The following is a 15,931-nucleotide window of genomic DNA, read 5'->3' on the forward strand; positions in this document are numbered from 1 at the left end:
AGTGAGGTCGTTTTGAGCCAAAAATTTCTGTCTAAGTTCATCGTCTGAAATTCCACTAACTATCTGCAAACAGATCATAGATGAGGCGAGCTCTCCCCACTCACAATTTTTTGCTTGTGTTTTTAATTCTGTTAGATTATCATCAAAAGGCTGGTGTGAACGTTGGTTAGTGTGTAGAAATTGATAGCGACATGCAATTAGATTCCTATGCGGAGCATAATAGGTATCAAACTCACTATAGATGCGATCCAAAGTTAGCTGTTCCTCTGCACCCAGGGGAATTGTGAAGGTGTCGTAAATACGTCGTCCAACGTCGCCAATGGTATGTAAAAATAAGGCAATTTGGCGTGGCTGTGGTTCAGTCGTCAAGTTAGATGCTGTGGCATAAATTTTATAAGCTGCTTTATATTGGGCCCAAGAAACGGCAGGGTTATCCTTTCCTGGTTCAAATTGGTCGGGGCCTTTGATAGCAATCGACGTCGCCATATTGCCGAGGCCTAAGAAAATCGGATAGTACTGAAGTTGAAAACTATAGCGAAAAACTCACGATACGCAGAAAAGCGAAGGCGATAGGATCGTGACTTCTGACACCATGTTGTGTATGTTGTAATGAATAAATACACATTGGTTAAAGTGATTATTAACAAGTTTATTACTATCACATGGCGGTCTCCGGGAGCGACTGAGCCGCTGAGCTACCTGTGAGGTCGGGGATCAAGGAGGCTCAGTGGCGCCACCTGCCCAAGATACCGTGAGATACAAATAGGGAACCATTAATCTAAACATACAATACCAATACCAATATACAATATATACAACAGTTATGACTTATCTTCTTGACTCTGGAAACTAGACCCAACTGTACGCAGGAATTCGCACTAAGGACGGGTTTGACCTTCAAACTTGTTATGATGAACCGAAATTTCCCCGACTTCTTCGTAACATCCGTAGTACAAGTCAAGTAACAGTCTCCCAATACCGGTACTTTATTTCCACTGAAACCGAGAACTCTTTGGGTGGTTTTTCGAACAACAGTCTTACTAGGCATCTTCGACAATTCCGCTTTCGTAATGACATTTACTTGGGCGCCGGTATGCAACTTGAAGTTGACCGTACATACCTCAACCAATATATCTTCATACCAGACCTCATTTAAATCTTGAGTATCTCCAATAACTTGAACAGATGCTTCAAGCTCTGGAGAAAAAATGTCTACTTGTACCAATATATACCACGTCATCTTTTTCTTGAGTAATGGCCTCGACTCGTTGATACCTCTGTGGCGGACGTTGAGGTTTCGTATCTTTATCTTTCTAGTCTTTACGGCATTGAAAAGTGAAGTGGTTCCTCAGCCCGCAGTTCATGCATGTTTTCCCATATGTAGGACACTTTCTCGGCGCATGCTTCAAGCCGCAATATCCACAATCTTTCACTTCCGTAGTCTTTGACTTTCCATCGTATTTCCGTTTTTTAGACTTGCTGACGAACTTTGATCCATTTAGGGAATGCACCTCGCTGCGCGGTTCATTCATGACACTTGCTTGAGCTTTTGACAATTCGGCTGCCTTACACTCGCTAATAATTTAATTTGATGACTTCACTTAATGACTTCACTTTCCTTCCAGCTTCCCGGAGAAGTCGCTCTTGTAAGGATCTATCTTGTAAACCATGTACCAGCTTATCCCGCAGCATTCGTTCCATGGCGCTTCCATATTTGCATTCTTCAATCGCTAGACGTAACCGAGAATAAAATTCTTGGAATGGTTCACCTTGCTTCTGTTTAATTCCCAAAGCAACAAACGACGCCGAAATTTCATTATTATAGGCGTTTATCGAACTCATCCAGTAAAGTCGTTTTTTCTAAGAATAGGATAGATTCACACTTCACAGGTGGCAATGATAGAGCCGACAGTTGCTTTAAGTTCAAACTATTTCCGCTAGATGTCTATATTGTATTAAGTTCAATGGATTAACGTTTCCAAGCCAACCTACCCCATAATTTCCATCCTCTTAGGATTTCTATTTCTATGGGCAGGTTGGGTCATAGAAATCTCATAGGTAACTAGAATGCTGCCGTGTAACTGGCAAATGGGCCAAACGCCGTGGCAGACGATAGCCAGATCTCAGCCAATCAGAGCTCAAAGAGTGGTTCTGCCAAGAATTTAATGTCACCAGAGAGAATGACGTCACCTATCTCCCGCTATAGTAGCGGATCCAAGGAGGATTATTATCCTCCTTGGCGGAACCACTCTACGGCCTCTCATTGGCTGAAGGTTCAAGGCGAACTGGCGTCAAGCTCGGCCGTAGGCGGCAGCATTCTAGTTACCTTACCTATGAGATTTCTATGGGTTGGGTAGCACTAGCAGACGATACAAAATTAAAAATAAACAGCTGGCCAAGATTTAAGGAAAAGTGATTTCAATTCCGATTAGCTTAAGATACCATTTCCCATTGTAAAATACTGATCATTTCAAGGTGAAAACGAAAATTTTATATAAATAATGGAAGAGGAATCGAATGAGGATATTTCAAGCTCAATTTCACTTTACCAAATGCGATTGAATCTTAAACAAAACTTGGTATACAATGTCATATCGTTTGAGTTGAAAAAAAAAAAATTTAGTAATGAAGGAAAAAAAAAGTTGTGACACAATTTTGCTCATAGAAATCAAAACTAAAAATGGTGTCATCGGAAGTTTCAACTTCATTCTCCGATGCCGTACTCGCTATCTCAACCATAATGGCCATTCAGAGAATACACAATGCTTCTAGCAACTGGCATCTCCATTTATTAGTGGGAACCAGTCGCATTGAAGAAACTCCGGCAACTGGAATACTTGGTTTTTTAACTATAGCTATAGCAGCAACACTTGGAGTGTTTAGATTTGGTATTTTTTACAAATAAACATTGATGACAATTATAACATTTTATTAATACAGGATTGTTTTTAGGATTAAAAGATCCACCATTGCTACTTCTAAAGTGTCATAAATTTGCATCCTGGTTTGCGGGATTTGTAGGAATGTCTCTATTATCCATTAATTTTACTTTTATATATCAAAAATCCACAGCTGGATGGCTTCATATGCTAGATGTGGTTGTGGTATTAGCTGCCAATAAAGTATTACCCAATCATCTAAGTGCTATTCTCGAGAAACTACAACAAGCAGCTGTAGTGGTATCCATTATAATTGTTAGTTTCTTACACCAAAATTGGGATGGTTTACTAGGAGCTCAGCTTGTCGCTTTAGCCGGTTTAACTATTGGTACTGAAGGAACAATATTTGGAATGCCAGCAGTCGATGCCTTTCATTATACCTTGTCTTGCGCTCTCTTCTTGTTATCGAGGGGCCTGGCTTCTGTATTTTGATCTGGTCATAATCATGGAGAAAGAAAGCAAGGAGATGAATTCATAATAGGGATAGCTCCTAGAACTTTGATGCCACACTCCCACAATTGGGTGGGAGAGTTTGGGGGGCGAATCCTGGTAAACGTTTGGGGGATTTAAAGTGCTATCTTCTGCTTAGGTGAGAAAAATTTACTAGGTTACCCCCTTTTTAACTCCCCCATAATACTCCCAGTTGGGGGAGGGCGACTTCTGGGATAGGGAGATAAGTTCGCCCCAATTTCATCTCCTTGCTTTCTTGCTCCATGTCATAATGAAAGTTTTCTATATTATTTTAAGGTAGTTCACAAAGTGCCATCCCATATGTCCTAAATTATTAATCCTTTTGACTGTTAATTTCTTATTACGTGCTAAGTGATATTTATTATCTAACCTGTGCAATTGGGTAGAAACGATGACTTATTAACTATGCCTAACGAAGGTTTCATACAAAATGTATAAATACCATTATATCCTGTTAATTTTGTATGAAAATTTGTGAAAAGAGCAATCTCTTAAAATATTAAAATGTTTTTTACACATTAAGCAAAGCTCATTTATTTTAGGGAGTATATACACAATATATATTGTTGTTAAACCATCTTACACATATAATTAACATGAAGTTTTCTTATTTACATTATTTGATAATTTGGTTTTAATTAAAGTGTAATAACGTGTCCCAAAATTTAAGGACCAATAAGCAAACTACTAATGCGTACAATAGATATTTTCTCAAGCGTTTACACTAACAATGGGATAAATTTAGTTAACATGGGCGTTACCTTACCGCAAAACTTTACAAAATTTAGGCTAATGTAAAAGAGATGAAAATAATACAAAGACAGTTGTCACATACTACAGCTATGGGATAGTACGTTGCTGTAAATTAAATGGTCCCAGGAAAATATCACTCTAATAAATCAATTTATAATTTTATATTATAGAGTAGAATTTTAATTACACTAATTATTTCTACTTGGGAAAGAAGTATAAAATAAAAAATTGAGCTTAATCCAAAGCTTGATATTCTGTAATTTTGACTTCATTTGGTAACTTGAAACATAATTAGTCGAAAATTGATGGCTTTTGCGGCTAAAAGCTTATTACATTCAGCAGAGCTAATAAATAAATGCTGATAAATGGTTTCGCTGGCTCCATCGCTGAATTCATGATGGTTCAAACGAGGGTGAATTTTAGTGTCGCCAAAAGGCCCTTTCAATACCAAAAAGTGAATACCAAGAGGGCTAAATTTAAATAGGGAAAGAAATGATCAGTGGTTGTCAAATTACTTAAATCTTTCATTCCCATTTACCTAGTAATTTTACTCTTCAAAACAAGCTGGTACGAAAGCTGACGTTCAGATGATTGAGTGGGATCCCTTTGGTTATCATTAACCATTGCTTTCACAACCCACTGATTGTTGAAAGCGGTGAACCGCGATGTTTCATAGTAAAGTTTGTGAATAAATTCATCGGTTCTGTATGGCTTGAATTGCAGATCTAGATAATAAAGTCAATAAATAGAAATTTTGCAAATTAAAAAATGCTTGTACACCTATAAACTGCAACAATATTATCTTCTCACATTAGAAACAAGACAACCTTCTACATAAGTACAATTGAAAATGGTTAAAAACAAACAAGTTTACCATTGAAGGTGATTTTCTCAAAAGAAAGCAATTCAAAAATGCGAATATAAAGTTGTTGCTCTTCCAACAATTTCTGGTCTATTTCTTCCAGAGCTTCCATGACTTCTAAACCACTTTTTCGGGTGTGAGCGCAGGATTTCTCGTGAGTATTCATCTCGTGGAAGGGTCCCCTCCAACTACATCCAATTCGACTGTATCTGCAGCTAGTTATTCTATTCAAAGGAAATAAATACAAAACAACATACAAATAATCTAATCAATGTGAACCCCTGAACAACGCGAACCTTTCTTCGCAAAGTTTATTTTGGTGGTGTTCAATCTGAGCCCTTGGAAGCTCCTTGCTGCAAAACTGACACTCGGCTGGTAATTCACAGACAGCTTTCTCAACCGCTAAATTACGGGAGCAGAGATCTTTGCTGATAACCATACGACAGTTGGGGCATGTTGCGGTCTCGTCTCTCAACCGGGCATCAGCGAGAAGGTGAACGAAGCACCCTGCACACATTAGGTGTCCATTGCTACACTGTGGTTTCACAACGCACAAAAAGAAAAAAATTGAGCTAAATTAACAGGAGGGCCGATAAAGAACCACTTATCAACAGACTGAAATGAGAAAAAACTGGATCAGTACAATTTCAATTTACCACATACAATGCTTACCTCCTAACAACACCTAAACAAAGAATATTAATAAAATTATATAATACTAAAATATTTAGTTAGAATATGGTCTATAAATTATACAAGAATTAAAGGAACGCCTGATATTTTTTTTAAATTTTGTAAAAGGAAGGAAAAGGTTCGGCAACTTCGGAAAGGTTTATTTTGAAACTCTCCACATTCTTAATAAGGACCACCCAGTGAATGGCACACTCGCACCAGGCTGACCTGGAAGGGAAGAAAATGACTAGATAAAAAAATGACAATAAGGGCATTTATAGTTCTGCATCAAAGACTGCATTTGTTTTGAAGTGAATCTTCTTGTCTTACTTGCCAGAACAAATCAGATAAAAACTGCAAGAACACATGTTTACATTTGCTCAAGCTAGGGTTATTGTTTATATCTTTCTAAGGAAAAATATTATGATACAACAGCTAGTATGGATAATATTTTTAACCCTATCTTATCTCGTTTACCACTTTTATCCTAAATGTTATAACGAAGTAATATTTTATCTGTGTTGTACTTAAAATAAAAAAAAGACCAAAGATTTCATCACTGGATAAGGCATTGTAAAACTTTATTGATAATAGTGGAGCATACAAAGATAACTTTGAAAAGTCTTGGTTTAGGTTTAAATCAGTCTCTTCGTTATTAAGGAGCAAATTAATAGTTAAAATTTTTTAAACATTTAAATTTTCTATTAATCCAATTATTTAGGAGTTGTTTATACCATTCTGAATAGGGTTTTTTTTTTTTCATTTAGAGTCCCTATTTTATAATAAACATGAAACGTAGTAGCTCCAACATGCCTGTATCACAAGGTATAATTTAAAGTCTTTCCTAGAATTGTAAGTTCCAATACCCTCTCTTCCTTGAAATTCTATAACCCCCTTCTGATTTCTCTTTTTTACCATCACCTGCTTCAGGCACACACAAAACCAGTTTTAAACAGCTATAACCCTTCATTAGAAAATCTACACCAACAGTACTGTAAACTGGAGTTTGCATTTTTTGGAGTTCGTAATTATCACAGAAATATTTTTTTTTAATTCTCAAAAAATTTCAACATTATTGCGTATTACGATAAAAACTAATAGATAAATATTTTTAAACTATTATCCGTATTAGAAATATAACTTTATAGTATACCAAAAAAAGGCATGCAAAGAATGATAAATGACTTGGAACGAGAGGGGGAAGGGCAGAGGAAAGTGAACAAAAGAGAAAAACAGCTGATGTATCAAACCTGGAATATTGACGTCCTTGGGAGATCTAAACAAACGGCGCAACACAGGATTCCTCCAAGCCTATGTTCCAATTTTTCACCCTTCGCGTCAGGTTTTCCTTCGGTTCTCAACTTTTTCTTTATTGGTTCTACAATTTCATCTTTGGATTGATTAAAAACCGTTTGCGCGGATCCACCCGCTTGAGCTGCTTCCAACAATTCCGCCATTTTAAATAGTTCACAGCTATGCAACTTCCGATCCCGATTCCCGAAATAAATTTTCAACGTTTTGTTTTTTAACGGTAGCCACGTGATTCTGTTAACCAATGATATTTCCGATAAAACAGCTGTAAAAATTATGTAATCAGTGTTCTCTGATTGGTTGGCTCGTTCCACTTGGACCATCATTGTCGTATGACTAAACCTATGACGTTTCTCTTTGCGCTGCTACGAAAGTAGTTAGAGATTTCGATAAAATTCAGTTTTACCATACTCCCATAGAAATTGTTTTACATAGGGACGTTCGCTGGAGCGAGCTCCTTTAACATCATCAGTGGCGTAGCCAGGATTTTGTTTCGTGGAGGGGTACACCATTGAAATAAGTGTATAAAAATAAAAATATTAGTATGTACGACCATAAGTCGATAATATTTTATAATATTTTCCATAAGTTTGTTACTTTGTTGAATATTTTACTGAGAGCTAGTAACGGAGTGACGTCATCACAAGAAGAAAATCTCCCCCTAGCGAGGCGCTGTCAAAGGCTACGTGTGACGCGTTAGCAAGCGGAAGTAAAACGGCGACGAAGCCCGTCTGTCTTGTGAATAGCTCTCAGTAAAACCATGGAGGAATAACTTTTGCATGCGCACATGAAGAATTGGAAGTGTCACACTTTTGTAACAATATTATACACTTATGGTACGACTAAACGTGTTCACGGGATATAACGTTAATTATGTCACTTCCGGCTCCGTGACAAAAAACGTGTCATCAGCAGCTTTACTGATGGGAAAGTTAACGGAAATTAGTGAAGAATCAGTGGCGTAACTAAGGACCCGCAGACTCCGCGGTCGCGGAGGGGGCCCATGACATTTTCACCAAATAGGGGGCCCTTTCGTTTTAAGTATTGATTTTTTAATTTATTTAAATTTTTAAATAAATTAAAAAAAATATGCTTTAACTATTGGTAAAAATGTAGAAATCAGGCAATATTTTCAGAGAACTTGTAAAAATGGGGAAAAAAATAAATTGTTTTTTTTTTATATATATAAAGGGCCCTTTTGATATCCTGCGGGGAGCCCAAATTTTGTCGTTACGCCACTGTGAAGAATTCCTCGCTTGTTTCCAACTTAAACCTCGAGATCACGTGATTGGTAACCTTTCCCATAGCGCAAGGATTATAATAAATTTTGGGTATCCTTAATGAATGTTCCAGGAGAGGCATACTTATGTGTAATTATGTTATATAGGGTAATAGCGACGGACGTCGGTGCAAATTGCAAAACAACAAAAGTATCACAAATACTCAAATAGTAGCCATATTAAAATGGCCGCCCCTTGTGCACATGCGCAGAGTTAGTTAGTTAGTTATGCATTTTATAGTCGGGATCTGAAGAAGTGGTTTTGCGTTTTGGGGGAGTCCATAATACTTCTTTTATAAGAAATTAAATAAAACAAAATATTTTATATTAATAATATAATTTTTTTTCCTATTTCTAAAAACACCCTAATATTTAAACAGTAAATATATAATTTCGTTCAATGTTAAACGCACTCTCGCAAGCTCAAAATTTGTGTTAACGTCGAGTTCGGGACTACTTATTTTCTTTCAATTTTTTCTATTAGATAGTAGCGGCAATGAGAGTAGCGGAGGTTTCTCTAACTACGCTGTACAGCCAAAGGTAGCGGAGAGAGTATTTTCACCCCCCTGGAGTGACTGATTTCTTACTCTTCGAGGCATATAGTTCATTCCTTCCCACATATACTTTTACTCTAAGGTTCGACTTTCACAATAAAGATTGAAGTGAGATTGGAATAACTCGTAGCACGCGTCGCGATAGACTCCAACGCCATCTCTTTATAATAAAAGAACTAAAAGCTACCTATGTGAGAAAATTCAGCTGGCGGGAGTGCGTTTAAGAGTTTTCCTGCGTGCAAAGACTATACTAATATTAGGATTTGTCATATAAACTTTTAAAAAGAATTTAATTGGTTCTGTAATATGACTGTTAGAATATATGCAAAATAACTGACAAATTTAACCGCGTAAAAATATTTTTAATTCAGAAATCCTAATAAGGAAAAAAAAGAGCACTCCATTCTAAAGAAAAAGCAAATGCTATCAAACACAAATATGACATTTATATTTCGTTTCACTTTCTCGTAGAATATATATACACAGAATAATTAAATATAAAAGCAATCTTTCTTCCTTCGAAAAATTGTGTTTTTGCGTAATTGAGAACCAATATCTCGTTAGTATACATGGTTGTTTTGTAAAAATTCTTTGAGCTGCGTAGGAAGGGGTAAATCTCCAACATTTGTAGGGGGAACACAACGTCTAATGATGTCTCGACAAGCAGACTGAAGCGAAGTAACTATAAAAACAATGTTAAAAGATTATAGCTTAAAATTTTTTTTCCATACATTTAAACCAAAACGAGTCTGGGGCGTAGACGCACTTAGCGCCTATGATTTAGCATCTGCTACAGACAAATTAAAAAGTCATAAGAACCTTTTTTGTAAAATAAACTTATCAAAATGTAAGCAAACTAATAGGGCTGTGTGAGTACTCAGCATTTTTTTATGTCGACCTCAAATAAGTAATTGGAGAATACTCGTCGATTTCAGAGTACCAATTTATTGCATAGTCGGGTACCTGATTAATCGAATAAGCTGCTCTTTAAACTCGTTGTTGCTTCAATGTTTGAAGAGAGGTTTTTACAACATTTTGGGGGGCAATAAACAGTACCTACAAAGTTGTGGAAACTGTGGTTCGGTTTAAATTATAGGAATATTTTTCAGCATTGAAAGTTACTTCATACTCCTTTTAAACTTAATTCATAATTACTTGAATAAAACCAGCTCCTAATCAAGTACTCGATAACCCGACTCGTTAAAAATATCACAAGGTTTTTTTTAGTTACTCGACTCGAATAAGTTTCTATTTAATCAAGTAATCGATTACTTGACTTGACTTCAACATTACTCGATGAGAAAAAATTGACACTCAAAAACCGACTCGATTGCCTAAAACCACTAATCGCACAGCCCTACAAACTATGCAAACATTATATTAAAATGCAAATATCATTAGTTATAAAGTTGGGTTTCAACACACTAACACATGTCTGATTTTTTTTGGAAACTTTAGACGATACTGAACATTTCTGTGTCAAAATTTGTGGTATAATAGGGTACACAAAATTTTGTTTTGTGCAATATTGGGCGGGGACAAAGTATTTTCTATTTTTTCTTGGTAATATGTCCTCTAGGTTGCGATGCTAGATGGCCCATCGTGATTAACAACCACACTTAGTTTATGATTATATTTTGGTATTTTTCCACGAAACATTTTTACACTCGTCTTGTATTCGGAGATAGGCGCAAATTTTGCAGAGGGCATGCGGGCAGTTTAACAAAATTGTGCAGAGGAGTGTGGCCATGTAAAAAATTTTACTATCATTTAATTTACGCTAGTCTAACCATTTCCGCAAATTAAAATTGGACAATGCTTTACTTTTATAGCATATTTATTTATTTTAAGCCCGTTGCGTATCCTACTTCACCTACAAAAACGAAGCGGGCTAAATTTTAGAGAAAGGTAAAGTTAAAAAACATTAATTTTAAAAATTAATATCTCAGTGAATTTTACAAAAAAAATTGATACAGAAATGTTTAGTATTGTCTAAAGTATAAAAAAATAAAAAATCGGACAGGCATTGGTGTGTTGATATTTTTCCATAAAGTCAAATTTATTAATAATTATGAGGAAAACTAATAATGCCTGTTTTAGACGCTACCTATCTAGGTTTCAATAGTGAACCAAAGGGGGCGTAGCGCTAGTTTTTTGTCGCAAATATACTAAAATTTCTTCACCTCCATGTAGCTGAACAATTCTGACTCGCTTAGTTGTGCCATAAACATCAACAACTGCGTATAATGGGCCATCTCTGTATGGAATATAAGTCGCATAGGCTCCTTGGTCCTCTCCATTTACAATAAAATGCATTTCCGCACAATCTCCTTTCAAAACGTACATGACTCCTATCCTACTTCGAACGTCTGTTGCTAAAATGTTTCCTTTGATACTGAAATTTATTTTGTAATATTCGTATTATTTTCATTTCAAGCATATTTTTAAACAAAATTAATACCTATTTCTCCTAGATTCATTTCCAGGACTGGAATCCACAGCAGACTCTTCACCATCAGATCCCTTTCCTTCACGCATAGAATTACGTTGAACTGGTTGAAGCATACTTCTTGATATCACACCGTTATTTGGTTGAATTACAGGTTGAATGTGTACTTGATCGATTGAACCTTTTAAAAATATAATTTAAAAAAACCTGATTTCATAGCTATTGAAAACAATATTAAGTAATAATTCTTTAGTAGTTACCAAAGAGAGAAATGTTTAAGTTAGGTTCTGCTAGTTCCACTTCCGCATTGTTAATTGAGAATATCCATGATCTACCTGAATTTGCTAAATCAGGAAGAGCATATTGAGGCAAAGGAAATTGAGATGAGGGGTCATGCTGGGTCAAACCCAATCGCATATGGCCTGTCCAGCCTCTTTCATTTTTTTCAATCTCCAACAGAAATAATTCACCAGGTAACAATGGTTTCTCAGAAAAAGTGATCGCGTGTGCGAAACTGGCTTTACGATAAGCTACCAAGTTATTGTCATAAAGGATTATATTTTTTCCATGATATTCGTGAAAACGATTAAGCGTCATGTTTATGTTTAACTATTTTTCTGCGCCACCATATTTGATGTATTTGTTCACCGTTTTTATTTTCACATTATTTTTTAGCCTTTGTCAAACAGTTGCACAGCCAAGGCTTACATATAAAACGTCGATTTTTGCTACAAAAAGACTTGAAAATTGTTTTTTAAAAGGTTGAAAATCTCTAAGTGAGATAGAACTACAGAGTAACTCACAAGAAAACTAAGTCTTTTAAATCCAAAGAAACTGAAAATCAATCAAATTGACTAACGGGTGAAAAGTTTTCTGAAAACGTCAGGCCGAGTCAAATATCAAGATCACGTGTACTATCACGTGGATGTTGAATTGTTGACCTCCATCACTTTACTTGTCAAAATTGACCTCACGTGGAGGCCTCTGACTTGGTAGCTGGTTGTGTCTCACGTCGAAGAAAATGTCAAATATTGACGAAGATGATTATTTGTCGGCCAGTTTTATTCCAGATTCTTCTCTGGATGTTCGGCCAGGTTTGAATTTTACATCATCAAGAAAAAGAAAACTTGAAATGGAAAAAAAAACCGAATTCTTAAACCAAAAAAATCGAAGGAAACCAGTTAGAGTTCTAGAAATGGAAAGAAGAGATGAAGCGCTAAAAAAAGAAATAGAGCCGGACAATAAAGGTTTCGCTATGATGCAAAGAATGGGCTATAAACCTGGTACCGCCATTGGAAAGAAAGAAGGAAAAGCTCAAGAACCAATAAGTATTACTTTAAAGAATGATCGAAGTGGATTAGGAAAGAAAGAGGAAGAAGAACGGTTGGTCAAACGTAAAATGGAACTCGAGATTGAAAGTCACAAAAAGATGGTTGAAAACTCTCAACAGCTCCTTGTTGAATACCAAGAGAAAGTTAGGAAAGAAAGGACCAACAAAAGAGTTTTAAGTGATTTTATGAAGAGCCAAAAAGCGTGTGAGCAACTTGATGGACAAAGTGAAATAATTGAACCTAAGGAAAGCTGGTATTGGCCTAAACAAAAAAGTACTGAAAATGATGATGATGATGATGAAGCTGCAGAGAGTGAAGAAGATGAAGAAAGGGAAAACTTCGAAGAAAAGTTGTTAATTCTGACATCCTATTTAAGGTCAAATTTTAAATACTGTTTGTGGTGTGGAGTTAAATTTGATGATTCTGATGATTTAGATAGAAATTGTCCAGGAAACACTTATGACGATCATGAATAACGTCAAATAAATGTATAAAATCTTGTTAATCATTAAAAAGTTTTAAGGAGTAAAGAAAATATAATTCATGTGGTTACCAGTAGATGGCTCCACAGTCGTTCTGTTAGACGACTCAGACCTCTTACTAAGTTACTGACAAAGTGGAGACAAAAGTTGAAATTTAAATTGTTTACTAACATAATTATGTATGAACTAAAGCGGATTAATGCTGATCACCGCGATATTATTCACGACGTTGCATATGATTTTTATGGAAGACGGTTAGCTACTTGCTCTAGTGATCAAAGCGTGAAAGTACGTTAAGCCTCGGACCTTAATTGTTAAGCTTATTACCCTCCCATCATACCGCTAATTTTAAATTTATCAAAATTACCTTTGGTCGTAGGTTTGGGATTTGGGGGATGATGGAGATTGGCACTGTACCGCAAATTGGAAGGTATTTTTGTTAAAGGTTCTACAATGTATGTGAAAGTTAATTAACTACTTATGTTATTAGACACACAGTGGTTCAGTTTGGAAAGTAACTTGGGCACATCCTGAGTTTGGACAAGTTCTAGCAACCTGCTCCTTTGATAGAACCGCCTCAGTTTGGGAAGAACTAGGTTTTTTAATTTGCTATTTTTCAGTGGTCACCTTTTGTAACTTAAAAAATATTTAAGAATTTACGGAGATCTGATTGGTTGGTTGCATATTGACTTTGTAAAGTTACTAGTTCTTATACAGAAATATTTAGTTCCATGATTGATTTGTAACTGAACAATTAAGTTGAATAAGTTAGCCGCTGATTAACTCCTTTCAAACCTGTCATAGAATTGATTTAATTTTAAAACCTTTGAATCCAAATTTACAGTTGATGACAGTATTAATGAAAGAAATCAATCTCACTGGGTTAAAAGGACTAGTCTTGTTGACAGTCGTACCTCTGTCACGGATGTTAGGTTTGCTCCAAAACACTTGGGTCTTCAGCTAGCCACATGTTCTGCTGATGGAATAGTCCGAATTTACGAAGCACCTGATGTGATGAACTTAAGTCAATGGTCTTTGCAACATGAAATAAACTGCAAACTACCATGTAGCTGCGTTGCATGGAATCCTTCAACTTGTAGACTACATCCTCCAATGATTGCGGTTGGTAGTGATGAACAAAATACCTCGCTTGGTGGAAAAGTATTTCTTTATGAATACAGCAATAACAATACCAGATGGGTAAAAGTCGAGACTCTGACCATCACCGACCCAGTTCATGATTTGGTTTTTGCTGCTAATTTGGGGAGATCATACCATCTTTTGGCCATTGCCTCAAAAGATGTCCGTATTATAACTTTGAAACCAATAGAACAAGATCCGACTTTAATCAGCACTCACGGTGCCTTATCAAAATTTGAAATTAGACAAGCTGGCCAATTTGACGATCATAACTCTCAAGTAAAGGATCTTTAGCTATAAAATTTTTTACAACTCACTAAATCAATCTTATCAGTACCAATTTATTATCAGGTATGGAGGGTATGTTGGAATGTAACGGGAACCCTATTAGCTTCAGCTGGTGATGATGGCTGTGTACGTCTCTGGAAAGGTATTGATACATGCAAATTTAAACATTTTTGGTCAAAAATTAAAGATTTTATTTTAGGAAATTACCTTGAGAATTGGAAATGTGTCGCAACTCTAAAAGGTGATGGAACAAGCATTACTGGTGATAAAAATTCAACATCTCTTTCGACTGGACCTTCATTAGGAAGTACAGGCAGCAATGTAGGCTTGAATCAAACTAGGTACTATAAAATGGGCCAGATTAGTCACCCTGGACAAGTTCCCTGGCATTAAATTTTCATTTTTACTTTTGTCATAATTTGCTACCATATTTTTTTTCCTTTTAATAAAGATATGATTCTGGTCTAGTATTTTAAATAATTTATTCGAAACTAAGATCTGGATTAACCGAGGAAATTATAATTCTTTTGAAAATGAATAGAAAACTTGCCAACACAAATTTTCTAAGACACAAATGGATATTAGCAGAAGTTTGTTTAGAAAAGTATCCATCTGGCTATAAAGCTGGGGGTGTCCACTAAATAACTAAAAAACTTTTTTTTTAATTTAAAATTTCTATGGAACATTCCTCAAGACCTCAAACCATGTTTTCAAGGTCATTCAAAAACTATCGAGAACCGTTGGGTTTAAGGATTTGGTTACAATTAGAAAGTTTGTTGCTCGCCGTATTATTAGTTCAAATAACTTTGATTTGACCAATCAGAAGCTTAGAAATTGAAGGTTAATGAATTTAGTGTTTGATAAAAAAATAATCTGATAAGTTTTAATGTGACTAAATCAAATAAATACTGAATAGTTTACAACGGTTCCATTATGCCACTGTCATCTAAGATCCATGCTAGAGCTCGTTTAATGATGGAGTTCATAGTGTTGTTCAACGTTTCAATTGAAATGTCATGGAAGGCATTAATTATTCTTTCTTGTTCTCATAATAACCAATCTTTCTGAAATCAGGTTCAATTCATTAACCTTCAATTTCTCGGCTTCTGATTGGTCAAATCAAAGTTATTTGAACTAATAATATGGCGAGCAACAACTTTCTAATTGGAACCAAATCCCTAAACCCAAAGATTCTCAAGATGGTTCAAGGTCTTTCAATTTTACACTAGTAAATGTCTCCCTGCATGAGGAATGTTCCATAGAAATTTGAAGTTTTTCAGTTATCATTTTTCGTTTTTTTAGTGAACACCCTGTAGAAATAAGACATGTACCTTTGCAGTGTAGAGATTGTTTTCAATGGGTGTGATTTTCCCACCAAGCTGGAAGCAAACACCACATCA

General features: G+C 35.8%; 5 protein-coding genes across 6 annotated transcripts; 3 read left to right on the top strand and 2 right to left on the bottom strand.

Annotated features, from left to right (window-relative positions):
- The first annotated feature begins 2,378 nt into the window (after positions 1-2,378).
- LOC149953477 (uncharacterized) lies at positions 2,379-3,923 on the top strand. Of its 2 annotated transcripts, XM_090168852.1 has the most exons (4): positions 2,379-2,579; positions 2,666-2,888; positions 2,953-3,375; positions 3,655-3,923. In XM_090168852.1, the coding sequence occupies exons 1-3, from the start codon at positions 2,502-2,504 to the stop codon at positions 3,369-3,371; spliced, it is 720 nt and encodes a 239-aa protein (XP_090024978.1). In that variant the 5' UTR covers positions 2,379-2,501; the 3' UTR covers positions 3,372-3,375; positions 3,655-3,923. The 2 variants fall into 2 exon arrangements, with proteins under 2 accessions (XP_090024978.1, XP_090024977.1); XM_090168851.1 differs by having other exon boundaries at positions 2,953-3,923.
- A 60-nt stretch (positions 3,924-3,983) lies between these two features.
- LOC149953478 (zinc finger TRAF-type-containing protein 1-A) lies at positions 3,984-7,218 on the bottom strand. The gene is made up of 5 exons (XM_090168853.1): positions 6,948-7,218; positions 5,322-5,560; positions 5,038-5,249; positions 4,702-4,888; positions 3,984-4,633 (listed from the first exon to the last, which is right to left on the bottom strand). Exons 1-5 carry the CDS (start codon positions 7,152-7,154, stop codon positions 4,432-4,434), a joined length of 1,047 nt encoding a protein of 348 aa, XP_090024979.1. The 5' UTR covers positions 7,155-7,218; the 3' UTR covers positions 3,984-4,431.
- Positions 7,219-9,183: 1,965 nt separating this feature from the next.
- Positions 9,184-12,334, bottom strand: LOC149953479 (neuralized-like protein 2). Its single transcript, XM_090168855.1, has 4 exons — positions 11,551-12,334; positions 11,303-11,471; positions 11,025-11,236; positions 9,184-9,523 (listed from the first exon to the last, which is right to left on the bottom strand). Exons 1-4 carry the CDS (start codon positions 11,885-11,887, stop codon positions 9,402-9,404), a joined length of 840 nt encoding a protein of 279 aa, XP_090024981.1. The 5' UTR covers positions 11,888-12,334; the 3' UTR covers positions 9,184-9,401.
- On the top strand, positions 12,195-13,142 carry LOC149953480 (G patch domain-containing protein 11-like). The gene has a single exon (XM_090168856.1). The coding sequence runs from the start codon at positions 12,312-12,314 to the stop codon at positions 13,095-13,097; it is 786 nt and encodes a 261-aa protein (XP_090024982.1). The 5' UTR covers positions 12,195-12,311; the 3' UTR covers positions 13,098-13,142.
- Positions 13,143-13,212: 70 nt separating this feature from the next.
- On the top strand, positions 13,213-14,998 carry Nup44A (nuclear pore complex protein Nup44A). The gene is made up of 6 exons (XM_090168854.1): positions 13,213-13,391; positions 13,483-13,533; positions 13,594-13,699; positions 13,948-14,522; positions 14,595-14,673; positions 14,731-14,998. Exons 1-6 carry the CDS (start codon positions 13,281-13,283, stop codon positions 14,922-14,924), a joined length of 1,116 nt encoding a protein of 371 aa, XP_090024980.1. The 5' UTR covers positions 13,213-13,280; the 3' UTR covers positions 14,925-14,998.
- The last annotated feature ends 933 nt before the right edge of the window (positions 14,999-15,931 follow it).

This window comes from Leiobunum rupestre, chromosome 3 (assembly GCF_980474605.1).
Source record: "Leiobunum rupestre chromosome 3, qqLeiRupe1.1.hap1, whole genome shotgun sequence".
In the NCBI taxonomy this organism is placed as follows: Eukaryota; Metazoa; Arthropoda; class Arachnida; order Opiliones; family Sclerosomatidae; genus Leiobunum; species Leiobunum rupestre.

Bases quoted from the DNA above. Each gene is read 5' to 3' on its own strand.
- LOC149953479 (XM_090168855.1), bottom strand. From the start codon at position 11,887: ATGACGCTTAATCGTTTTCACGAATATCATGGAAAAAATATAATCCTT. The intron at 11,472-11,550 runs GTAACTACTAAA...TATTTTTAAAAG, and splicing joins CTTAAACATTTCTCTCTTTG to GTTCAATCGATCAAGTACAC. The intron at 11,237-11,302 runs GTATTAATTTTG...AATAAATTTCAG, and splicing joins AATGAATCTAGGAGAAATAG to TATCAAAGGAAACATTTTAG.
- Nup44A (XM_090168854.1), top strand. From the start codon at position 13,281: ATGTATGAACTAAAGCGGATTAATGCTGATCACCGCGATATTATTCAC. The intron at 14,523-14,594 runs GTAAAGGATCTT...ATTTATTATCAG, and splicing joins TTGACGATCATAACTCTCAA to GTATGGAGGGTATGTTGGAA. The intron at 14,674-14,730 runs GTATTGATACAT...ATTTTATTTTAG, and splicing joins CTGTGTACGTCTCTGGAAAG to GAAATTACCTTGAGAATTGG.
- LOC149953478 (XM_090168853.1), bottom strand. From the start codon at position 7,154: ATGGCGGAATTGTTGGAAGCAGCTCAAGCGGGTGGATCCGCGCAAACG. The intron at 5,561-6,947 runs GTTTGATACATC...GTGAAACCACAG, and splicing joins CAAGGACGTCAATATTCCAG to TGTAGCAATGGACACCTAAT. The intron at 4,634-4,701 runs GTAAATGGGAAT...ATTTAAATTTAG, and splicing joins TTGAAGAGTAAAATTACTAG to CCCTCTTGGTATTCACTTTT.
- LOC149953480 (XM_090168856.1), top strand. From the start codon at position 12,312: ATGTCAAATATTGACGAAGATGATTATTTGTCGGCCAGTTTTATTCCA.
- LOC149953477 (XM_090168851.1), top strand. From the start codon at position 2,502: ATGGAAGAGGAATCGAATGAGGATATTTCAAGCTCAATTTCACTTTAC. The intron at 2,580-2,665 runs GTATACAATGTC...TTTTGCTCATAG, and splicing joins TGAATCTTAAACAAAACTTG to AAATCAAAACTAAAAATGGT. The intron at 2,889-2,952 runs GTATTTTTTACA...GATTGTTTTTAG, and splicing joins ACTTGGAGTGTTTAGATTTG to GATTAAAAGATCCACCATTG.